This window comes from Pleurodeles waltl, chromosome 4_1 (assembly GCF_031143425.1).
Source record: "Pleurodeles waltl isolate 20211129_DDA chromosome 4_1, aPleWal1.hap1.20221129, whole genome shotgun sequence".
Lineage (NCBI taxonomy): Eukaryota > Metazoa > Chordata > Amphibia > Caudata > Salamandridae > Pleurodeles > Pleurodeles waltl.
The window spans coordinates 842,500,162-842,526,341 of NC_090442.1; the positions used below are offsets into that span (position 1 = coordinate 842,500,162).

The 26,180-nt window shown below is 45.2% G+C and overlaps 1 protein-coding gene across 1 annotated transcript in view; it reads left to right on the forward strand.

Annotated features, from left to right (window-relative positions):
* NR1H4 (nuclear receptor subfamily 1 group H member 4) overlaps positions 1-23,909 on the forward strand; it is a 259,871-nt gene extending 235,962 nt beyond the window's left edge. The window contains exon 9 of the mRNA XM_069229604.1: positions 23,038-23,909. Within this exon, the coding sequence (XP_069085705.1) occupies positions 23,038-23,276 (239 nt within the window). The 3' untranslated portion in view covers positions 23,277-23,909. The remainder of the gene's footprint in view (positions 1-23,037) is intronic.
* Positions 23,910-26,180: the final 2,271 nt, after the last annotated feature.

Below are 26,180 nucleotides of genomic sequence, written 5' to 3' on the forward strand. Positions count from 1 at the left end.
TTAGGCCAGAAGGGACCCTGGTCTGCTGTCCATCAACATGTAACTATAACATTTGCGTCAAACATCTTACTAAGTAATTGCAATAACAATCTCTCTCTCTCTCGCTTCCATCCTACTATGGGATCGAAGAGAGAGAGTGACAGGACCGCGGGAAGAGCCTCAAGCCTCCTGCTGTCCTAGTAGGCTCCCCGCGTCCTGAGCAATATTTTCATCTGTTTCCCTGCATGCACATTTGCATGCAGGTAAACAGATGAACACTCAGCTTTCTGCAAGCAGGATCGGTTTGACAGCTCCCTCCTGCAGAAGGTGGTCTTTGTTTGCTTTTGCTTGGTGGGCCATGTCAGCTCCCACGAAGAAAAAGCAAGCAGCTGTGTCTCAGGATTGGGCACCATAGGACGTAGTGGGAACCGGCCCTGGGGAATGGTGGTCCCCAGGGCCATCATTGGCTCCTCGAGGGGGGCCACGTGGCCCTCCTCCAACGTGAACTAACCTCGGGGAGGTGGTGGTCCCTGGAGCCAGAGATGGACTCCATTCCTATTTTTAATTCAGCCCCGGGGAGGTGGTGGCCACCGGGGCAGCGGGGAGCCATTCAGGCCCCCTCTTAATTGTGATTAAAGCCCCAGGGAGGTGGCGGTGTTCGGGGGGCTATGTGCCCCCTACATTCATTTTCATTAAAGGCCCAGAGATTTGGCAGTCCCTGGGGCTGCGAGGAGGCTGCACGCCCCGCATTCATTATCATTAAATCCCTGGGAAGGTGGAGGTCCCCGGGGCTGCGGGGAAGTGGGCTGCACAGTCCCCCCATATTTAATGTAACAATCGTCTTGAGGAGGTTGTGGTCCCCAGTTCTTCAGCAAGCCATTGAGGGGGGTCCCATGTACCCCGTCCTTATTTTTGACATGCCCCCAGAACCTGGACCGCTCGGGTTTCATTAAAGCACCCATGCCTGTTTCTTTTTTAATTTAGCTGTGAATTTGCAACATCATCGCAAATTTGCTGAAAACATTTTTTTTAAAGTGCTTTTTTGCCCTGGCAGGGTCCCTCTTTTTCACCTTTTTTGTGGGACTTGAATAAAGCTGAGTCCCAAGATGTCTGCCAACACATTCTGGTTTAATGTGCTGGCATCCAATCAGACCTCTGCAACTCTTATTACCCATGAAGTCGTTGGGGAGGATCGGCAGTCCTAGATTTACAAATTTGTTTTGCCTTTAATATCTCAAAAACTACTAAACAAATTTACACCAAATAACAAAAAGTGTAATCTGCATACTGAAAGCTACCTTTCTGCCTAGTTTGGTGAAATTCAGTCCAGCAGTTTGGACTGTAGTCAAAGCTCCTATGGGAATTAACATTGGGAATGCACGTTTTTTGGCCTCCCTTTTTCTCTGTCCCTGTTTGACAGATCACCCCTAAACTTCTTATGTGCAACAAGATTCACTGGATCACTTTTTTTACATTTTTTTTTAAAATGTCATGAAAGTTTGTCAAACGGTGCCAAAGCTATCGGTAAGTCTAAAAACGTTTTTCTATGGAAGCATGGTCCTAACTATAACTTCCTAGTGGCGACCACCACTGAGAATATATATATATATATATTATATATATATATAAATATATATATATATATATATATTACACACTTCTCTTCCGTAGTTAAGGAAAAAGGCAGCACTCTGGTGAATAAATATGATCAAACTCGTTATGGCCGTGGAGTGCTGCCTTTTTCCTTAACTACGGAAGAGAAGTGTGTAACATAATACGCGATGGCGCGCGTATGAGGAATAGCACCGTTGACGCTCAGGTGCAGAAAGGGAACGCCGCGAGTGGAGTGTGTCATATATATATATATACATATATATATATTTATATGTATATGTAACTTATGCCCTAAGATAACCATAACTCATGGCCCCATCATGCAAAGTTTTCTCCTCAGTAATTTTACTACAACTATTACATTGATATTGTTCAATGATGTTATCAAAGATGTCATAAGTGTTGTAATATGTGGGGTCATTAGCAGTGCATGGCAGTGAGCGAGTTATAATTACCCTAGGGCGTGAGTTATAGTTACTTGAAATAACTCTAACTATGACAGCTGAATTTCTATGGTTTTGTACATTTGAAATGTGAGTCTAACTTTAACATCCCTGTAACCTTTGTTTTTTTAAGTGAATTTCTAAGTTTTTTAAAAATTATTTTTTCTAACTATAACATCCCCGTAACATTTGTTTTTTTCAGTGAATTTCTGTGTTTTTATAACATAAACAAATTGTAATTACTGTACGTTAATCCAACCAGTGCCATTCACGGTGGGGGTTGGCCTAAGGGCCTGGCCTGCAACCAGGAGCTGTGGCCAACACCCTGTAACCACCCAAACCCATGCCACGCGGCCTACCCCACAGCACTCATAAAGTGCTTCTTTGTTTGGTGGAGATGTGATAAAATTCCTGTGCATCAAGAACGCGTCTTCAAAAATGGCAGGAAATGCACTTGGGGGGTCCTTTTAGTAAGCTGTCCATCTTCCTGGGAAAATGGGGGAAGATGTTGCATGTCACTAACGTACATGGGGTATGTCCAAAAGGGTGGGGCTTCTAGGCCATTTTACATACTTGTAGTTTTTAAAAGAGATAACTCGATCTCTAGTCTCAGGAGCAGATGACAAGAAAGAACCCACTTGTGATAGTCACTACATGAGATATTGTGCTCGAAAAAAGCAAGGATGCAAACAACTCCATCAAGGATTACAGATAACGTTTCACAGTGGAAATGGAAACATACTTGCTTAGCCTTTACCATGCACACAAAATTAGGATGATTAGTACTTCACAGAAGTGAAGCTTTAACTTGAGCACTTGCTTTATTTATATCTATAAGTGTTTCCCGTTGATGTTTACTTTCTGTGAAATGAGCATCTTGCCACAATAAATTCTGCTTTGTGTGTTTATCTAATATAAATACGCAGGGCAGGATTCATTGATTTTTTAAAAAAAATATGTCGGGGACTCCGGGGAAAGCCTCAAGACCCCCGTGATCCCAGCCAGCTCCCTGCCTCCTGCGGGAGACAGCATTGCTCCAGCACAAAGGGAGCTTCTGTAAATGCAGCTCCCTGCATGTGGGAGCAACACGTTCATTTCTTTCCCTGCTCGCATGTCTGTGGGCAGAGAAAGAGATGAAATCTCTGCTTCGAGCAGTCAGGGGCATTTTGACAGCTGCCGCTTCCTTGAAGGAAAGTGTTTGATTATGCTTAGCAGGAGCTGTCACATAGGAAGGGTACCTCAGAAGATAGCAGGAGCCGGCCCTGGGGGTGGCAGTCCCCAGGGCCAATATGGCTCCATGGGGGGCCATGCAGCCATCCTTCTTTGTTCTGCACAGGCTGGCTCCAGGGAGATGGTGGTCCCTGAGGCTGTATTTGCCCTGGAGGGGGGCCGTGCAGCCCCCTTCTTGCTTTTTAAAAAATGAATTGGCCCTGGGGCGATGATGGTCCCCAGGGCCGGGGGGGCAGTGGGTCCCCCCATCATTTTTTACTTGTACCCCCAGGTGGTGGTGTTCCCTGGGGCCCGGTGGGGGGGAGGTCTGTGCGCCCCCTCCACATAAAATTGATTTTAGCCCTGGTGAGGTGGTGGTTCCCAGGGCCCCGGGGCTCCATGCAGCCCCCTGCATAAAAGTGCCTTTAGACCCCAGAAGGTGGTGGTTCCCGGGGCATTAAAAAGCACTTGAAGCGGGACCCGTGTGCCCCCCCTCCATTTTTTAAATGTTGCTTGCCATGCACTTGAGACCTGGCCCACCTTATCTGAAGAAACTATAACTTGTGCCAGAAAATAACTTCAGGCAACGAGTTTCTTAACATAAGTATAAGTATAACTATAACTGCTGAATTTCTATGGTTTTGTATGGGTAAAACGTCACCTTAACTATAATGTCTCTGTAACCTTTAGTTTTATATATATTCAATTATATAATAATATATTATATAACAATTCAATAAGAAAATATATATTAAAGAATGTAATGTAGCTGAGAAATAAAGTATTAAAATGTAAAAACCCTGAAAAGCACATTAACTAAAAATATTACCATCATTAACATAAAATAACAAATAAAAACAAATATTATAAAGTAACCCTTTATAATATAAAGTATTATGAAAACTATTGGAGTCTAAAATTAATAAATGTACTATTCACACTGTAATTTATGCAACAGTAGGGAAAGTGTTTAACTTCGAAGAGGGGTGAATTTACTATTGCTACTCCAATCAATGCAACAGTAGGGAAAACATTGGGCTTCGGAGGGATGAAAGTTATTATTGCTATTTCAGTCAAAGCAGCAGTAGGATAAGAGTTGGACTTCGGATGGGTGAAGTTTACTATTCTCACTCCAAACAGTGCAACAGTATGGAAAGTATTCAGCAGCGAAGATGTTCATTTTGTATCTTTCACTGCAGTCTAAACAATTGTTGAGAAAGTACTTCACTTTAAACAATTTACATATGTAAGTAACCTCATGAATGTAGAAAAAATATTGAACTGTTGATGTCACAATGATTAATTAACCTGAACATATCTACATACATATTTTTAAAAAACTACAAATAATCAAATTACATGATTACTGTTCAAAAATAATTCATTATCAATTAATACATAATTGTTGTTCAATTATTTATTAATTTGTCACTCTATATCCCTACATCAGCCCACATCTAACATGTACCTAATAAAATAAGCATTCCATAATCTGCATATTTAAACAATTAATCAACAATGAATATGTAATTGTTGATTAATTATTTCTTAATTCATTTCCAGCCCAGATGCCTTCAAACCTAGCAGCCCGTAGCTAAAATATAGTTGAAATAAATAAGTGTTCTATTATTTACATGCTTAACAATAAATTAAAAAATAATTTACAAATAATTAATTAATTACTTAAGTAACTTTCCACTCGATACTCCCCCAAACCTAGCAATCCACAATCAGAATATAAGTAAAATAACTTAGTATTGCATATTTTGCATAGTAAAAAAAACAATTAAATAATTCATTTACAGTTAATAATAAATTGTTGAATAATTATTACTTAATTAACTTCCCACCCAGAACCCTACAACCTAGCAGCCAGCAACTAAAAGATTAGTAAAATAAATAATGTTGGACCTGTCAGCCATAGGGTGGTCTTCCCCCCAAGCTTTTGCCTTCTTCCTCCATTTTTTCAGACCTCATTTCAGAAGGAATTAGGGCTCTGAGCATTTGACCACTGCTGTCAAGTGCTAAAATGCACGTTGGCTCTCCTCTAAACATAGTAATAGTTGCTTATCCCCAACTGGCATATTTAGTTTACTTATAAGTCCCAAGTAAAGTGGCATTACCAGTAAATTAAATACTGCTAGTGGGCAAGCAGCACTGATTGTGCCACCCTCCTAAGTGGCCCGTTATGCCTGCCTCAAGACTGCCATTGCAGAGCCTGGGTGTGCAGTTTAAACTGCCATTTCGACCTGGCCAAATAAACATTCTGCCATGCTCAAACCTTCCCTTTTTTACATATAAATCAGCCCTAGGGTAGGGCCTGGACAGTCCAGAGGCCAGGGTGCACAATTTATGTGTCATGGCAGTGAAAGACTCTTAAATTTGTTTTCACTACTGCAATGCCTATCATTACCGTAGGATAACATTGGAGTTGCCTTATTACATTTTATAAGCGTAAGTTACAAATGGAAAGAGATATCCCCTCCAAGATTGGTGTCTCTGTAATCACAATTTAAAATTCTAGCTTTTGATGAAGCCAGATTTTAAACCACAATTTTGAAAATGTCACTTTTGGAAAGTTGGTATTTTCCTGCCTTAGCCATTTGGTGCATGCAGCCTGTCTCTGGTCACATGTCTACATGTAGTTAGCTATTACGCTTTGTGTATTCCTCCTAGACTACACACAATGGGAATTTGGGTATGACTAGAAGGGCTATTACTTGCAGAATGGGGAAGAGGAGGTGGACGCTGCCTTGTTTACCACTGGATAGGCTGTGTCCTGTCCACACACAAAGGTCCTAATGATCCTCCATTATCACTCCAGCCAGCTTGGAACCAGGGCAGGGAATACCTTTCACTGCAAAGCTGCTAGAAGTTTATCCTAACTTCCAGAACTAGCGTAGCAGTCACCACCACTTCAGTACACTTCTGGACCTGTGGATACTCTGCCAGGAAGAAGGACTGCTGTGCTGCTGAAGGCCGGCCACTCTGCTGGACTCCTGCTTTGCTGTGCTGACCTGCTGCCTGCTGTCCTCTTGCCTGGGTGAGAAGGACTGTACCTGCATCTCTTGAACCCAGAACCCTGAGTGACTCCAAGGACTAGTAGCCTAGCCTCCTTATCTGAAGCCTCAGGGATCTAACAGGCTTCCAACAACCTTGCATCTGCACCTGGACTCTCCCATCTGTGAGTCTGCCCTGCAATGTGGAGCCACTCCAGTCCTGGATCCTTGGAAGTGGGCCTAAGGTGTTCTGCCAGGGTGTGGATCCAGTGAAACAGACACATCTCCTCTGCTGCTCTGCATAAACCTAAGCAGGACTGATGTATCATTGCCTCTGTGTGGATTGGACCCGTTGTAAAGACTCGCACTGCAGCCACAACCACATCACCTTTGGGACCGCAGCTGCATGATGCTTCTCTGTCGCAGGCCCTCCCATCTCTCGTTGATGGCTATCTCAACCATGACACCAAACACTGCATCACAGCCTTGCAGCTCTTCAGAACTGACAGATCACCTTGACTGAGCGGAATTAATTGTTAGTTAATTATTACTTAATTAACTTTCCACCCTGTACCCCTACAAACCTAACAGCATATAAATAACATTTACAAAAATAAATCAGTATCACATAATTTACATAGTAAGAATCAATCTTATAATTAAATAAAATGTATTAAATAATTAATAATAATTTATTACCTAATTAACTTCTTACCCTATGCCCCTACAAGCCCACCCAACAAGCTTCTATAACACTGTAAATTAACATTAAAAATTAAGTTAAAAAAATAAAATCAAAAGCACGTAAAATTACAAGCTACATTTTTAAAAATATAGTTCATGGCAACTCAAAGCCCACTCTCAGTGGTTGTGTCAGAATATAAAAGACAAAAGTATCATCTGACATAAAAATTGTATCTTAAAAATATTGTTTACAAAAGTATTCACGAATTCACCAATTGAGCGAAGATTTTCAACGGATAATTAAAATGTGAAAATGAGACCACCTTCATAACTTATGTGTATCTTCAATCTAAATTACAGGGCTTTGAGGTCCAATGTATTTCTATCTTTAAATGTGAGCAAACTGCTCACCTTTAAATGTAATTGTAAAAGTCTGTTATTTTTGGCATCAGGCCTCTGAGCAAAATAGCTACAGTTACAAAGGCATAGGGAGAATAACAAAAGTTAACAATCATGAAAGGATTAAGAGAATAATAGTAGTTTAGGTATACGTTTCCAAAAGCTTGAGGAAATTGGCAAAGAATACAGGAGTATATATTTACAAAACCTCAGGTAGAATAACAAGAGTAAAGGTAAACAACCACAGTAGGGATAGTACAATTGTTTGGATGAAATATTGAGTGTAAAGGTGTACAAAGACCTATTTACATAAAACTCAGCAAACCGAGAGGTAAATTGAAGTTAAGATTCTGAAGAAATTTGGTGCAAGAAGGATGTTATCTCTTGAATAGAGACACTTACTATGCAGGCATTTCTCACTGCCTTCTTTCAGAAGCTAATTATTTTTTTGTTTAAATCTGTTTATTACTGTTTTCTACATTTTGGTTTACCAATTAGTGGCACATCAATAATATTGCATGCAACATTAATATCAGGTGACATAGGTGCCTTGTACATCAGCAGTGAACTGCATTGATGAGAGTACAGGATACTATTTGAGTTATGTACATATCAATAGTCAGGTCAGTTAAGGAGAGCTCAACAATAGGTTTCCAGACAGTCATGAGTAAAAGTGTAGGTGAAGTGAGAGCATACCTTTAGAATTTAGGTCAATATTGCACAATTTCAGATATAAACTGGTAAAAGGGGACTTAGGGGGCAGTTGGAGGGCTAAACAAAAATTATAACAACATTAACTAGTCTAATAGGCCCTGATACTATCGTCACTCCCACCACAATCAGTGTTGAGCACATGGACGTCAATTGGCTTGCACAGGATAGTCATCAGCTAAGCCATCCCGTAGTGCTTAAGTTAATGTTCAGTGGGAGTGTGTGGGTCCGCTGTGTGTGCGATCTGGGGAGGCATGTCAGAGAACTGCATTACATCTGTTATGTTGCCTATTTCACCATCATTTGGTGAGTGGGAGGTACAAGGCATATCGGTGTGTAAATCGGCCATAATGGCATTCCAATTGCTGGTCACTGGGTTATTTCAAAGCCCTAATGTCTTTTGCCCAGGTAGTGAACGATTTCATCCAAAATTTAATGTGCGGTGGCTCGGACACTTTCCATCAGCGCATGATTAGCCTTTTAACTAATAATAATCCCAGATCTATAAATAATGATATTGCCTTGTGCTTTTTACTTCTACTGTAGAGTCCCAGTTTACATACTTCCCAGGTGGTGATAAGGGTCCTACCTGTACAATGTTTTAAGTGACTCACTACTCCACGCTAGTAGTCTTGTAAGTGGAACATTTCCAAAGCATCTGTATGATATCAGCACTTACCTGTCCGCAGCGGGGGCAGGCTGAATCAATGCAGTGGTAACATCTGTTTATAGTGGCAGGAGTGAGGTAGGCTCTATGGACAATGTATAGTTGAATGAGAGGGAAGCGGGTGTTGCAAGGTATGTAGGTAAGACCTTCCAGTATAGTGGTCCATTCGTTTTTGTTGCAAGAGTGAGCTAAACTTTCTTCCCGTCATTCACAAAGGGCTGTGAGCATTGGTGTTATATGGGTTCTTAGAGATCTAGCAAGCCAGCTCACTAAGGGGGTCATTACGACCCTGGCGGTCGGCGATAATGTGGCGGTAAGTACCGCCAACAGGCTGGCGGTACTTACCGCCACAATATGACATTGGGCATATCCATCTCCAGCCCGGTGGCTGCCATTGTGCCGCCTGCGGGGTTATGACCCCGCCTACCGCCATGGTTTTCGTGGCGTTCATAACGCCATGAAAACCATAGCGGTAGGCCATATCAGTGACAAGGAATTCCTTCCCCCACCTCTCCAGATACCCCCCACCCCACTACCTCTCCAAACCCCCATCTCTCTACATCCACGCCCCCTTCACACACACACACATGCATACACACACTCATTCACACATACATACATGCATGCATACATCCAATCACACACATCTGCACACACTTCCAAACATACACGCATTCACATTTCACAACATACACGCACTCACACGTCTGTACATGCACACATGCATTCAACACTTAAAACACACTTCGATTCATGCACACACATACATTCACACCACCCCCCCACACACACAACACCCAGCACCCACCTCCTCTGTCGGAGACCTGACTTACCTGGATCCAGGGGGTCCTCCGGCAGGAGACGGGATGGGGCGCTGCTACCGCCAGCAGCGCCTACCATCAGCGCCCGCCAGCAGAACACCACCAGGCCGAATCATGTGTCATGATACTGCTGGCGGCAATCTACTGGCGTGGCGCTGCTGGTGGTAGCAGCACCACCGTACTGCCAACCGCCAGTATGGCCACAGCCGGATTTGGACCATTTTTGTGGCGGAAATCCTGCTGTGGTCATATTATGACAGACGGCTGGTAGCCGTGGCAATGGTCTTTTGGCGGCCGTCGCCACAGTGGTAGGCAGTTTTTACCGCTCTTCTTACAATGAGGCCCTAAGTGTCTTCCCCAGACCCAATTTGTGAAGGTATTGTATAGTGAGGTGCATGGGGGGATTCATGCACCATATCTCCCCACTTGCATCTTAGTGTCTCAATTATGGAGACATGTAGGAGAAATTGATCAGGGAAGAGGCCAGTTTAATCCATTAGCAATTTTTAAGTGAGGAACTCACCGTGCTTTGGCCCAGGAAGTTAATTCTACTGCCGTGGTATAATATTGTCCCTACGGTGTGCCCAGAAGTGCTAAAGCTGGTGCATATGCTAGGACCTATTTTTTTAAGTATAGGCTATGCCTGAAGCAGTGATGGGCTATTAATAGGAGTGTAGATGTGGGTGGCAGTGGTCTATTACAGAGATGAAACATTTGGGCCCATATTTATACTTTTTTAGCACTGCGTTTGCATCATTTTTTGACACAAAAATGGCGCAAACGTGCAAAATACAATTGTATTTTGTAAGTTTGCGCCGTTTTTGCATCAAAAAGCGGCGCAAATGAGGCGCTAAAAAAGTATAAATAAGGGCCTTGGTGTATATTGGCTTGGCTCCAGGTGGGTAACAGTTCAGAGGTATCAGCTAGGTCTGTGGTGGCAAGCCATTTACTACCCATTGTAGCTGGGACACTAAATAATACTGTTCTATATTGGGGATTGCTAAACCTCAGTGGTCTGTAGGTTGGTAAAGTTTGTTAACTGCCATCCAACATCTAGAAGTGTTCCATATGAAGTTTATGATCACTTCTACAAAGGACCGGAAAAAGGAAGTGTGTATGCAGAGGGGTAAATTCACAAAATAATACAGGAGACCGGGAAGGACGACCATCTTGAGTACAGCTCTTAGGCCCACCAAGGATAACTGCAAAGTTTTCCAGAAGGTCATCTGAGTGTGGATCAATGTGACAGTATGCGTCAGACTGCCATCCAGTAAATCTGCAGGTGAGTGATAAACTTGGATTCCTAGGGTCTAAATGTGGAGGCAGTGAGTAAGGAGGGCGGCAAGTAAGTAAATTCCCAGGTCTGGAGTGGCCATAGAGAACAGGAAATGACAGGATTTAGGCCAGTTGACTTTAAGGCCAGCTAAGGCTGCAAAGCTGTTAAGAGTGCTGGTGATCACGTCTGGAATTGAGGTTACTTCTTTTAGATATATAAGGAGATCATCGGTATAGAGGGAGACTGAGTGAATACCATCACCCAGGGGTATTCCCCAGTCATTACAAACTATACGTAAGTGGAAAGCCAGAGGTTCCACCACTAGAGAGAAGAGCGGTGGGGAGAGTGGAGACCCATGATGCGTGCCTCTGCCTAAAAGGATGGGGTTGGAGATTAGGGAGTCTGTTTTCACTCTGGCAAATGTTAGAGTATATAATAACAGAATGAGTCTTATATATTTATCTCCAAAGCCATAGTGAGGTAATACTGCAAATATAAAAGGCCATTCTAAAGAATCAAATGCCCTTTCCAGATCAAGAACTAAGCAGCTTGCATCGGGCTATATTCCATGACGTGGAAGAACCACTGCAGGTTCAGTGAAGTAGTGTGGACTGGCACGAAGACCCATTTTGGTTTGGGTGTGCTGGTTTTGGAACTAATGGGGCAAGGCAGTCTGCTAGAATTTTTGCTAGAATTTTGTAATTCGTGTTCAGAAGTACAAGTGGCCAGTGTGAGTTCAAGACCTAGGGATCTTTTCCTGATTTCGGCAAAGAGGTGAGCAGTGCTTCACGGAGGGAGGTTGGGACGTAGGAGGTTTCTAGCTCCTCTGCATATAGTGCTTATAAGCAAGGTATCAGTAATGAAGCATATGCTTTATTAGATTCCGCAGCTAGGCAGTCAGTGCCTGGCGTCCTGCCAGATGCTATCGCACATATCGCCTCAGGTATTCTGAATGGTGTAATGGGTTCATCTAGTGCTGTTGTTTGAGATAGCATAATATGGGGGAGAGGTGTAGTAGTCAAGAAAGAGGCGATATCTTCTGTAGTGGCTATGGTAGTAGATTGGTAAAGGGAGGTGTAACGGCGTGTTGCTTGGCCATGGATGTTGTGTTGAGCATAAATTAGTGGGCCAGTAAGGGAGCATAGTGTAACAACAGTACAGCTCGGTCAAACCTGTTGGAGTGAGCCAGCTTTATCTACTGTAGCGTGCATTTGAGATAAGTGGGCAGCATAACTGTGACATTGTAATCGATCTAGTACAGCCACTTGCTCGTATTATGCCTCCACTAGGTTAAAGCAGCCATCAGTAGCAGCTGTGTTTTCCAGGTTTAAGATTCGATGCTTGATGTGCAAAATGTCGGCATCCAGCTGACGACGTATGTTCCAATGTAGTCCCAAGCAGTGATCTAGTATTGTTACTTTAAAGGCATCCCATTCGCTGGATCTCATGGCAGTGGTCTCAGTGTTGAGATAAAAAAAAAACTCAATATCTGTGGCAACAGAGGCACAGAAGGATGGGCTCTCCAGTGCTGCCGGTTGATGGCGCCATGTGGCGATCAGGGGCATACCTCGTTTCCATGCCAGTTGCAAATATTGGGGATTGTGGTTGGAGTGGGTGCAACCTAAATAGTCAATGTGAGTAACACAGGAGGTGAGCCATAATTTTCCCACAAGTCTATCAATCCTAATGTGTGATGAGTGGGGTTTAGAATAAAAGGAGTGTACTTTAGAGGTGGCATTATGGCTACCCCAAATGCCAAATATTCCCAGTTTTGTAGCCAGTCATTTAGTGCTTGGGTGGTGGAGACAGTGGTATGGGGCATCGTACAAAATGATCGACCCAGTGCAGTGTCAAGTGTACAGTTAAATTCACCACCCAGTAGTCATGGGAGGCCGTTCCACTGCGACAAAACCCCAGAAAGTGAGTGTAAGTAAATCATTTATTCAGTGTTTGGGGCATATATGCTGCCTATCAGGACCATCTAATCTGACTTTCACAAGAAAATATCGTCCATCTGGGTCCACAACACCGTTCTTTGACACAAATGGTGTTCCCGGTTTAACCCACAACAAAGTGCCACAAGCATATGAGAAGAAGTCAGTGGTAAAGATTTGTCCTCGCCAGCATCGCTGTAGTTCAAGTGTTTCCTGGTGCATTAAGTGAAACTCTTGCAGTAGGACAATGACGTATAGGATAAGAGAAAATGGCGTAGTGGCTTTTGGGAGTATGGATGCCATAGACATTCCATGTTAGTACTTAAATGTGCACCATATGTTTCGGGGTAGAGAGGGTTGTGGTCAGGTGCAATCAACAAAAGCATGGTTGTACATGTGTGCAAGGGTGGGAGGTGGCTTATGTTTGTGGTGGAAATGAGCGTGGTGTGTGGAACTCGCAGCAGTAAAACATAGCAACAAAAACAGTAACACTGAATACCATATGAGTAGTGCACTAACCGAGTGCCCACCCAAATCAATCAGTAAACTGACAACTAGGAAGCAAACAAACTCCCTATGTGGGACAGAGGAATTGTACCCCAATTTACATGTGATTTATAAGTACTGATACAATATATGTAAACAACTTGAAATAAACCATCCATGTCATTATCGCTAGTCTGTCAATAAGAGGTGAAGTGCATCACCGAAAAGGAGTAGTCCAAGGATAACCTGCAGATTTGGGAGACCACGAGGTTAGGTGCATAGACCTCAGACATGGTAGTGCATTAGGCAACAGAAGGTAAGGCAGGGCAGATAGGCAATCAAATAATATAATGTGCTGTCTGCGGGGTCACATCTGGAGTGAACCCAGAGCCTACACAAGAGGACCAAGTCATAATGGAGCTCTCGTTGCTAAAAGAACAGAACAGATCTATGACAGGACTTGAGTGTTGCTTCTGCTCAGTAAGGGCGGTGGCATGTTGGAGTGCCCCATGATGCTCTGTCATGATCTGACAGGTGTCAGGTGTAGCCTTTAGGGCCTGCGGTCGAGTCAATCCAGGGCGGTGTTGATGGCGATGGCCGTCTGCCTGTGTATGGGTCAATGTAGCACCACAGTGTGGTGATTTGGAAGTATGCTGGCCATACATCTCCAGCCAGCACCAGGCATTGTCAGGTGAGTTTAAAAATTTAAAAAGTGTGTGTTGTCTTTGGCAACCACATGAAGATGTGCCAGAAAGAATAACATGTACTTCACATGCAGTTCGGGAAGGTGCTGTTTTACCACCAGAAAGGAATTTTGGAGCTTCACAACAACAATGGTGTAATCAGAGAAAAACATAATATGAGCATTGTCTACTTTAATCTCCAGTAGTTTCCTAGTTTTGCGCAGGATTGAATCCATGTCATGGCAGTATAGCAGTTTGAGCAACAGTGGACAAGGGCCAGATCCAGGTGGAGGTTTCTTTGCTAGAACACGGTGCACTCATTTAACTGAGAAATATTTCGAGAATGCATGCTGAGGGAGTAGCTCACACAGCCATTGCTCTACATACTGCACTGCGGGAGCCCCACAATGTGCACGTTGTTGCATCTAGAGTGTCCTTCCCCATCTTCGGCCCACTGTTCCAGGACACTAACATGCTCCAATATTGTTTCTATGAATGAGTCCATATATTGGGTTTTTGGCTGTAGTTCTGTGAGAGATTGTTCCACCAATCCAACCCTGTCGAGGAGTTTGTGCTAATCTGCGTGTAGTAACATTAAGGGGGTCATTCCGACCCCGGCGGGCGGCGGGCACCGCCCGCCGGGCGGAAACCGCCAAAAGACCGCACCGGTCATTCGAACTTTCCCGCTGGCCCGGCGGGCGATCTCCAAAAGATCGCCCGCCGGCCCAGCGGGAAAGCCCCTGCAAAGAGGAAGCCGGCTCCGAATGGAGCCGGCGGATTTGCAGGGGTGCGACGGGTGCAGTGGCACCCGTCGCCATTTTCAGTGTCTGCAAAGCAGACACTGAAAATCTTTGTGGGGCCCTGTTAGGGGGCCCCTGCACTGCCCATGCCAGTGGCATGGGCAGTGCAGGGCCCCCAGGGGCACCACAACACCCGTTCCCGCCAGCCTGGTTCTGGCGGTGTAAACCACCAGAAACAGGCTGGCAGGAAGGGGGTCGGAATCCCCATGGCGGCGCTGCAAGCAGCGCCGCCATGGAGGATTCCCTGGGCCAGGGGTAAACCGGCGGGAAACCGCTAGTTCCCCTTTTCTGACCGCGGCTTTACCGCCGCGGTCAGAATGGCCCGGGAAGCACCGCCAGCCTGTTGGAGGTGCTTCCTCTGCCCTCCACCCTGGCGGTTTCAAACCGCCAGGGTCGGAATGAGGGCCTAAATCTGCTACCACATTGTCTATCTTGGTCTCTAAGGACATCCGTGTGTTTTCCATAGCTTCCAGCACAGTGTCTAATTTGTCCTCTAATGTCATGGGTCGGGCATGATGTGCAGACTTGGGGACTTCCTTAGTATCTGCAGTAGGGGCTGGCATCTGCCTGGAATGGTGCATTTTGGGTGGTTGTACTGAGACAGCCCATTTCTGTGTATGTGTGTCCAACAGCTCTTCGGCTTGTTGAGTCTGCCAGTTGTCAGTTTATGACAGTGGGGGGCAAATGGGATCCAGTATTCTATCACCAGTATGCAGATAGTTTTATAGTGATGGTTGCAGCTGCACAGTTAGTGTATTGTTCAAATAAGGAGGAATGGTGGAGTTGCTCAGGGTATGTTGTTGTCTGTGCTGAGTCACAGGGGAGAATCAAGCCCTGTGACTGAAGGGGTCATGGAGTGGATGCCTCAGATAAGTTTATTGCGCCAATATATTGAGGAAGTCAAGGAGGTGAGTGCTGTTGCGGAGTGGAGGCATTTGGAACACACAACTATAGCAGTTTTTAAAATTGAGATGTTCAAGGAGCCTCTAGGTCTGGCAAGTCATTGTTATTGTGAGTACTCGAGTGGAGCAGGCCTGGACAGCTTTCAAAAAGGCCGGGAGGAGTAGCGAGTGCCAGGTCTGAGCATATCTCAAAGCTCAATAGCTCATGTGCAGTGCTAAGGCCAGCTGCAGGTGAGGCAAGATAGCTCAGAGATAGCAGGCACAGTGATTGTCATGCGCAACATGGCATTTCTAACTGTAGCAGAGAGGGCCTGGGCCCGATCTGACCCCTGTGCCACCTCCTGCTTGTGTCAACCTGGATGCTGTTGCAGCACAGCACCCAGGCGGTGCATAGGCTCCAGCCACCCCAGATCACCAGCTCAAGAAGTGCTTGTAGTGTTGAAAGGTGTTCCACTCCGTGTTGGTCACTTAGACTGGTGCAGGCCTTTGCTTCAAGTATGACGAAGCCTGGACCTGACACGATCCCTGGGCTCATAGCACCGCGAGCACTCAAGGACATAGGGGGGAAAACTGGCAGGCTACCATATCAGAAGGTTTCTGCTCACCAGCCCTGGATGGTCGCAGGAAGTGATGGTTAATCCGTCTGTGCTGCTCCATGGTACAGCCACACCCATAGTGGGGGGAGGGGCCACAGTGACTGGTCCGCCTGGCTTGTGCCTCCAAATGGACCCACTGGCCCCACAGCACTCCGGGCAGATGCCACCTCTATCACGGCGTCAGGCAAGCAGGAGAGGGTCAAAGCTGTCAAGCAGCGCCTCGCTGCGCACCCAGGCATCATGAAGCAGCAGGCTCCGCCAGACCCTTGTCGCAGGCACGCAGGCCTAAGATAAAGTTGTATGAATCGTGCTGAAAGAGGGAATTTTGCTACAAGGTCTGTTATTAAACATCCTGCATTACATACAAATTGCATCATCAAAGAGTTATGTCCTTTCCTATTTGATACAAACATTCTGTGACAAATTAAAAGATGGGTACATCCACAAAGTCTAGAACTTGGAGAAAAATCCTATTTTGTTTGCTGCAAATATTGTGGAGTTTTAGGCAATGCAATGTGACTGTTAATGTTAATCAGCACTGTACCCAACGAATTGAGGATAAAACTGGAACTTTGTCAAACACCTCCTGTTGTGGCTAATGCACAAGGATAGCTCCCTGAGACTCAAAGTTGAAGGCAATACAGTACCTTAGTATTTGGGGATGGAGACACTCCTTCTTATGCAAAACTGGGTCCAATTTAGCAATGACATCTTATATAATATTGCTGCTCAGCCTTCACTTATCATAAATATCCTTCTCAGTCTGTTGGAATAAAATCATCCTGATCCTAAAAATGTGCTTCTGTCTTTGACTTCTTCTTTGTTGGTGTGGAGCAAAAAGAAAAGCCATGTTGAAAAAAGTCTGCATGTTACAAAACCAAAAGAATTTCTAATAATCTACGGTAAATGAGCTAAGTGGGTTGACATTGCCCCTATTTTCCATTCGCCGGGGACGAGACAGGGGTGCCCTCTCTCGCCCTTGTTGTTTGCTCTTTATATGGAGCCAATTGCCCAGCGAGTATGAGACAACCCAGACGATACAAGGGTTGTGTTTTTTTTGGGGGGGGGAGGAACACACCCTAGCTCTCTATGCAGATGACGTGATTGTGACTTTGGACAGCTCACAACAGGCCCTTCCTTTTCTACTACGGGAGATAGAGGCTTCTGGGACATTGTTGGTTTTCAAGATAAACATCCAGAAATCTCAGGCTCTTAACCTTTCACTCTGCCCGGAAACAGTGCACTTCTCACCCAACAATACCCGATTCAATGGCAACCAACTTCCCTCCTGTATCTGGGAATACAGTTGGCCGCAACGATCTCCGCACCTGCAGAGTCGAACTACCGGGCCTTCCTACAAAGTGTCCGAGTGACCTGCCTAAGTGGAAGTTCTATCCCATCTAGTGAATGAATCACATAGCGGGCATAAAAATGACTGTGTTAGAGACGATTCTTTACTTATTCCAGGCTTTGCCGATTGAGCCTTTACTTGGTATGCTTCAAGCAATACAGGTCGAAATCAACCACTTTGGGCAGAGAGGAGACATCGTATGTGCCGGGATCTGGCGTATCAATCCCCTCTGAAAGGAGGCCTGGGCATCCCTAATATTCTGCATAATTACCGGGCAGTTCAGCTCTGTTTTTCACTCAATATGAGAGGTGGCTATTGACGAGGACTTCGGATAGGCACCTTATATCGGACATCTACACTTTTTTACAACACTCTTCAGACACCCGGGCACAGAGCCAGGAAAGGTGGGAGGCGGAACTGGGGAGGTTACTTACGAACAATGAGTGGGAAGTAGTGTATTACAAGGCACGCCACACAGCTCGCATCATTGCCAGTGTAGAGACGAACACTAAAATAGCCACTTATTGGTATCTCACCCCTGCGCGCTTGCACAAGAGTGACCCCACACGAAGTGCCCGATTGTTGGAGGAAATGTGGTGCATCCGGAACGCTATTACACTTGTTACGGGATAGTCCAAAGCTCACCTTCTAGTGGGAGTCGATCCTTATTGACATCGACACACATCTTCAGACTAAGCTCCCAAGATTCCCTGCCTATATAATATTAGGACTCCCCAACCCTCTAACATTCCCACTTAAGTCACTTAGTGGTCTGCAGATAGGTCTAGCACTGGGGGCGGCATTGCAGAATATCATGGCACAGTGGGGCACTTCCACGATTCCAATACATGTGGGCTGGCTGCACAAAATGTGGCATGTCCTGGGAATGGAGAAACTCACTTTAGTACTCACAGCACAAGGGGACTCCTTCAGAGAACTGTGGCAGCCATATCTCTCCCTCCTCACGGGGGAGTTTCCGGATCTGGCCTGTCCTAAATATCTAAGGCTCCTCTGATTATCAGCTGTAGAGGCCCTGCAGCAGTAAGAAGAGGAGGGATGAAATGTTACAACGTAATTCGCCCAGCCTCATTAAATGTGTTTACTGATAAATGCACGGGGGGGGCTTCTATTGTTTGGTTTTTGACAGTTAATGGATAAGAGCATTATTCTGGCCATTGGCAGTGTTTTCTTTTTATGTTTCATAAGTGCAAATAAAAAAGATTCGAACCATAAAGACTCATAAAACTTAGCAAAACCCCTAATTAGGCATGTTACACAGGTTACTAATACTCTGCAAGAATAAGCAGTAGTCACATTAGAACACATAAGTACTCAGGATTCTGCAACATAAGCAGTAGTCAGGAATCACAGTAAAGAAATAAATGCACTTGTCATGGAAATATAATAAATGCCTATACTAGGAGCATTATAAAGACCTATGGCAAGTCATAAAACACATAGCGTGTCATGTCCATAAAAGGAACACTAGCACATATATGTAACATAAAAAATAGCAAGTTAACACATCTGTCCGTCATGACCCTATGAGGAGCATTTTTAGAACAGTGCATGTCTTATTTAAGAGTACCTGTATTATGATGTGGAAGGCACTCCTTGTGCCAGGAAGAACAATATGAGGGGCCCCGGCGCTCCTATGCACAAAACAGGGGCCACGTGTTGATCCTTGGAGATAGGGGCGGCACGCACCCCCTCTGGTGTTTATAAAGGGCCCCTCCTGGGGCCCGCAATCTCTGGGGTCCCTGCCAGGCCTTAACTGGCCCTCCAATGGGGGGGCAAGGAAAGCCCAAACAAAGCAACAAGGGCCACATTGGGGGCCTCAAAAGGGGCCCTGTAGTGTGGTGGGCCTCTGTCGAGACTTCCGCCCACCCGCAGTCTCCACAAACGAGATCAGGCTTTGTTGGGGCAGGTGAAGCCTCCGATGAGGCTTCCTCTCCCCCCCTGCCCGTCCGCAACACAACAGGGGCTCTGGTGGGGCGGGGAGCCTCGGAGGAGGCTTCCTTCCCCACCCAACGTCTCCTTTCGGATCCCAGCCTGTCTGGGTCGCAGCGGTGTGCATGCACCAAAGCAGGTTGCTGCTTATCCCCCGTGGGTGCTCTGAGGAGTGCACTTGGCCCCAGGGGCACGATAAGAGTGCGCTCGCTCCATATCTTGAATCAAGGGTGCCCCGGGGGTCCTGGGGCCAGCGCGAATTACTCGCGCTTTGAAATAACCAAGCCGGGTCGCAGAGGGGCATCCGGATTACGTCAAGCTCTTTTTAGCACGCTGTGCCTGGGTCGCGGCGATGAGTCTTCTTCAAAGGCCGCACTCCTCAGGTGCTATAGGTAGCATCCAGGAGCACTTCCAAGGCGCTAGCAAACACAATGCCCAAGCGCTCGCAGGGCACGTTTTACGTGAAGAAAGACAGCACTCTTCGGACTGGGTAGTTGCAGGGGTCAAGGGCCACAGCACCCTGCCCCTGGAGACAGCAGAGGGGAGGGAAGCACAGGGCTAGCAGGCCCAACAACAGGCCAGCACAAAGAAATACCGACCCATTTCTCTTCTCCCCTTTCCCAAAAAGGTCGTGGAGAAGATAGTAAATGTTCAACTGTCTCGCTTCCTAGAAGACAACAACATACTCATTGTCTACCAGTCTGGATTCCGCAAAAACCACAGCACCGAGACCGCCCTCATCGCCTGCACAGATGACATCAGGACCAGATTGGACAAGGGTGAGACCGTCGCCCTCATCCTCCTAGACCTCTCTGCAGCTTTTGACACTGTATGCCACCAAACCCTCCTCGCATGCCTTTTCGACGCCGGAATTTGCCACAAAGCCCTGGACTGGCTCACCTCCTTCCTCTCCGAAAGAACCCAAAGAGTTCGCCTCCCTCCTTTCCGGTCTACAGCCAACAAGATCATCTGTGGGGTCTCCCAAGGATCCTCCCTCAGCCCCACTCTCTTCAACATATACATGGCTCCTCTGCCAATATCCTCCGCCCCCATGGCATCAGCATCATTTCATTCGCTGACGACACCCAGCTCATCATCTCCCTCACTAGGAACCCAGCTACCGCCAAGGATAACCTTCACGCCGGACTCCTCGACATCGCCAACTGGATGACAGCAAGCCACCTCAAATTGAACTCAGACAAAACAGAGATCATCATCTTCGGCCCCAACATGGCAGCATGGAATGACTCCTGGTGGCCCACCACCCTCAGACCACCCACAACACCCACCACCCACGCACGCAACCTTGGCATCATACTGGACTCGTCTCTCTCCATGAACCAACAAATCAACGCCATATCATATTCTGCTTCAACACCCTTTGCATGCTACGCAAGACTTTCAAATGGATTCCTTTAGAAACAAGAAGAACAGTCACCCACACCCTCATAAGCAAACTACGGCAACGCCCTCTACGCAGGGACCACAGCCACGCTTCCAAGAAAACCCCAGCGAAACCAGAACGCAGCGACACGTCTCATTCTCAACCCCCCCGCCACAAACACATATCCACCCACCTCAGATCCCTACACTGGCTGCCCATCAACAAAAGGATCACTTTCAAAATCCTTGTCCCTCTCACAAAGCCCTCCACGACACTGGACCGGCCTACCTCAACAAACGAGTCAACTTCCACATACCAACTCAACAGCTCCGCTCCTCCAACCTTGCCCTCGCTACAGTCCCCAGCATCCAACGCACCACCTCTGGCGGCAGATCCTTCTCCCACCTCGCCACCAAAACCTGGAACTCCCTCCCCACCAACCTACGCAAAACATGCCTTTTCGAGCAGTAACCGCCCCATCCACCCCCCACAGCGCCTTGAGACCCTACCGGGTGAGTAGTGCACTTAAGAAATATATTTGATTGTTTGATTGATTTGATTGATGCAGATGGTGGCAGTTCCTCCTAGTGACCAGGCAGGTCACAGGTCAGCACAGCAGCAGCAGTCTAAGGTGGGTCCTGGTGAGTCCATTCAGCAGCGTCCTGTGTCCAGTTCCAGAAGGGTCTCTGGAGTCGCAAGAATGTCTGACTTGTGGGGAAAGATCCCCTGTACTTAAATTAAACTCAGTTTACAGTGTGTTTACAAAGAAAGGGGAGAGGAAATTCCAGCCAGTTACTACTGGTTCTGGGAGTGCCCCCTCTCTCCTCCAGTACAGGCTCCAAACATCAGCTGGGGGTAAACAACCCTATTGTGTGAGGCCAGGGCACAGCCTTTACAAATGCAGGTGTGCGCCACCTCCCTCTTCTCTGAGCCCAGGAAGACTATTCAGTATGTAAATGCACCTTTGTGACCTCTCCACCCTCCCTGTGTACAGGCTGTCTGAAAAGTATGCACAAAGACCAACTGTCACTCTGCTCAGACGTGGATTGGAGTCAAACGACAAAATACACCAGAGTCATAAGCACAGAGAAATGCTCACTTTCTAGGAGTGGCATTTCTGTAATGATAATAAAAAATCCACCTATACCAGTAAGCATCATTTCTCACTACCATTACAACCATACCAATCATGCCTACTCTACCCCTCATAAATCAGACAATACCCCATACACATAAGGCAGGGCATTTCTACTGCAATCCTATGAGAAGGCAGCACTCACAGCAGTGAGACACCAAGTTAGGCTGTTTGTCACTACCAGGACAGGCCTTGCAACCAGGCACATGTCCTGCCTTCTAAATACATAGCACCTGCCCAGAGGACTAGCTAGGGCCTACTTTAGGGGTGACTTACATGTAGTAAAAGAGAGTTCTGGGCCTGGATAGTGAATTTAGATGCCAGGTCCCTGTGGCAGAAAACTGCGCACACAGGCCCTGCGCTAGCAGGCCTGAGACAGGTTTGAAAGGCTACTTCAGTGGGTGGCGCAAGCAGCGCTGCAGGCCTAGTAGTAGAATTTAATTTACAGGCCCTGGGTGTAGGAATACCACTTAACAAGGGACTTATAGGTAAATTAAATATGCCAATTAGGTATAAGCCAATCATACCAAGTTTACAAGGGAGAGCACATGCACTTTAGCACTGATTAGCAGTGAAAAAGTACTCAGAGTCATAACGCCAGTCAACAAGGGTCAGAAAAATAAGACAGAAAAAGGCAAAAAGTTTGGGGAATGACCCTGTAAAAGTGCCAGGACCAACAATAATGATGAGCAGTAGTAGTAAAAATATTGCTAATCATCATTACCCCCTACGGTTTTTGCTAGTGATCTTCATGTGGTCTTTATTCGGCAGATACATTTTTATAATTTAAATCCACTATACACTTATGGTTATAACAAGGTAAGCAAAGGCATGCCACATGAAGACTAAGGAGCATTGATATATTTTTAAATGAGTCTTTGGCACTAAGAAGATTATCCTTTAAGTCCGTTATTTGATACAAAATATTAACAAAATAGGTCAGAAAGCATTAATAAACCTGTATTGTATTATCTGACTTATGTAAGATTGATTTTATTTTCTGTATTTCAACAGATCGACAATACATAAACAATAAAGACTTGGTTGAAAAGCTTCAAGAACCATTGCTTGAAATTCTACAGAAACTCTGCAAGCTTTACCACTCAGACAATCCTCAGCATTTTGCACGGCTTCTTGGAAGACTCACTGAATTAAGAACATTTAACCATCACCATGCAGAGATGCTCATGTCTTGGAGAGTTAAAGATCATAAATTTACACCTCTTCTCTGTGAGATATGGGATGTGCAATGATTTCTTTATGATATATTTGAGACTGAGAAATGAGAGCATACATATACCTAAAACTTAATACCAGTTGAATTTCACCAACATATATTAACGCATAAAAGCTTGATTTGTTCACATATATGAATCTGTGTTCTGGTTCAGGCCATATTACGTTGTTTCTTTATTTGGTCAGCTTTCTTTTTCTTTTAAGCATTATATGGACGTTATTGGCTGCATGTTTGGATGTATATTTAATAGTTTCAGTGTAGGGGCCATGCTTGCCTACATTTATCTTTCAAAGAAATATGAAGCGTTACGTTTGATGTGAGGTTGACAGATTTATCAAATGACTAAATCTTTCCAAAACGTAATTAGAAATTAAATACCTCCTATAAAACAATAATATTCTTCAATAATATTTGTAACACCTTGAACAAAATTCCAGTGGATCAAAGTTATCTTCTTTTTGTACATATGAAACACAGAATTGTATTTATTGTTTGCTACCTTGTATTTCAATTCTACATTTTATTCACAGTCACAATCTGTATAGTTCAGGTGATAATCTGTGTTTGCATAAGCAATAATTACTGATACGTTTTTCTATCAATTTGGAATACGGTCAACTACATTAAAACATAATTTGTGAACACTTAATTTGTGTTACTAGAACAGAGCATTGTAAAGCAGAAGCTTCTCCTTCGAGATGGAAAAATACACAATGAAATTTCAGCATGCTTTTCAGATAGTTTACTCACATAAAGCAAATATGGCAGGCTTTTTAGAATTCATACTCCCTTGCCCCTTGCGCATGATTATTAAAATATCTTTATCATGCACCATGTCTCTTTAGCCATCCACAAGTTAATACTACACTACGCCACCTGGAAGACAATTAATATACCGTATTAGCCTACTATGAATTTGTAGCCAGTTGTAAACGCGGTTTGGATGGTGTTGATACATATAACAAAATGTGTTGGTTAAGAAAGTGTAAAAGTCACTGAAAATCACAAATCTGTTTATTAGTGCAGCTTAAAATCAGACTGGTTTCAACAGATAAGATTGGTTGGATACAAGTCAGATCAGTTTCCTAGTAATGTTCCAGCATTCTAAATCACCTTAAAACCATTTCATATTTTCGTAAAGAAACATCAACATATTCTGAACACCTGTGCTCATCCTAAGGGCCCCAAAGCTGCCAGAATCTTCTATAACTATGGGCCTCATTATGAGTTTGGTGGTCCATGGACCGCCATGATGGTGGTAGCGATCTGACTGCTGTCGGGTTGGCGGTTGGACCACCAGATTACAATTCATGCTGGCCTATGGAGCAAAAACCTCTGAGATCCCGCCGGCACCACCAGGTTCCACAGACCGGCACGGTCACAAGGCTGCACAAACAGGCTGGCACAGCTTGTGTTTCCGCCAGACACACTAGGAGGTTGCACACCACCAATGTGACCGTGTCAGTCAAACGTCCATGTCTCAGCAGGCGGAAACAAGGACTATAAAAGGAGACACTCACCTGCAGGCAGCCTCACACATCCGGTGGTGCCATGGACCCTATCACCCACATCCTGCCACTACTACTGCTGCTCATCAAAGGTGCACAAAATCCATGCCTCTATGGGCGCAGCCGCCTGTAAGTACACACACCTACCTGTGTTATTAACCGTATCAACAGATTGTTGCACAGCTGTCCACTTGATATGGGGTCACGCTATGGCACCAATTACACGTGTCATGTGTGCCGGGTTGGAATCATAAATAGAAATGACACATGTGGAGTCATAATGTGCCCCCTTTGGGCAGGTCACTCACAGAGCATTGCAACACTACACAAAAACACACATCCACTTATCTCAGGCACAGGGACAGTGAAGTGTACACAACATTGTCTCACACAACACTAACAATACACCAACATCCCATCTATAAATACATTCTCACACACACATTCCTCACATGCCATGGACTGTTGTCACATTCAACCCACATATGTATGGATGTGGCTTGGAACAAAAACAACACTCCCAGTAAACAGCTCTGCAATGGACACACACATCACCCACACTGCAACACAATGTAAGGACAATGGGATGCACGTTAGACAGAGAGACAAATGTAGAAATCTCATTATGCAAACAATACCTGCACAATTGGGATGGTGCCAGCAGGAACACCAAGGGGAGGAGGCTGCACTGGGATACATATCACCTTGCAACTGCCATAAAACACCACTTGCATAGGAACTGGCCCTTCAGGTATCTCTGGGACAAACAATACTAGACCCAAATGACATGCCTTTCTGCACAATTTGGAAGTGCAAGTCAACAAAGCACATACTATTCCACCTGCATATTAGGGAGACAAGTCCAACAACATACATGCTCACATTGAACCACACAAGATGAAATACCATAGCAAACAGTACACAATGTCATGACACAAGCATTGCAGTTACACCCACATATCCACATTCTCAACATATACCTTTGTCATGGGGGACACCAGCACTGCCCACAAAGTCAGATACTGCAAACAACCGTAAATTGATCAGCAAGCAGGCAGAAGCACACACATCTGTAGGCAGACAACACAGGTTACTCAGGAACAACATAGAGGTAGAAAAGGAATTGCAGGACACATGTACCCCCCAAAAACCTTTTCGTTTTATTAAATTTAAAATAGGAAAAGTCCAAGTCCATTGGCCGGCCCATTTGTGTTGCACAGGCACATCATGGTGCCGTCACTTGACTCCTAACTGCCAGGGACACTCCACAGGAATGGCATCAAGTGGGCACGCAGGCACCTCAGGGATCATCTTTGGCAGGGTCAGATTTGGAATGGGCAGGTTTGGTCTTGGGTTTGGGAGGGGTGGACTGTTTCTTAGGAGGGTGAGCTTCTTCTTAGGGGGAGGGATAA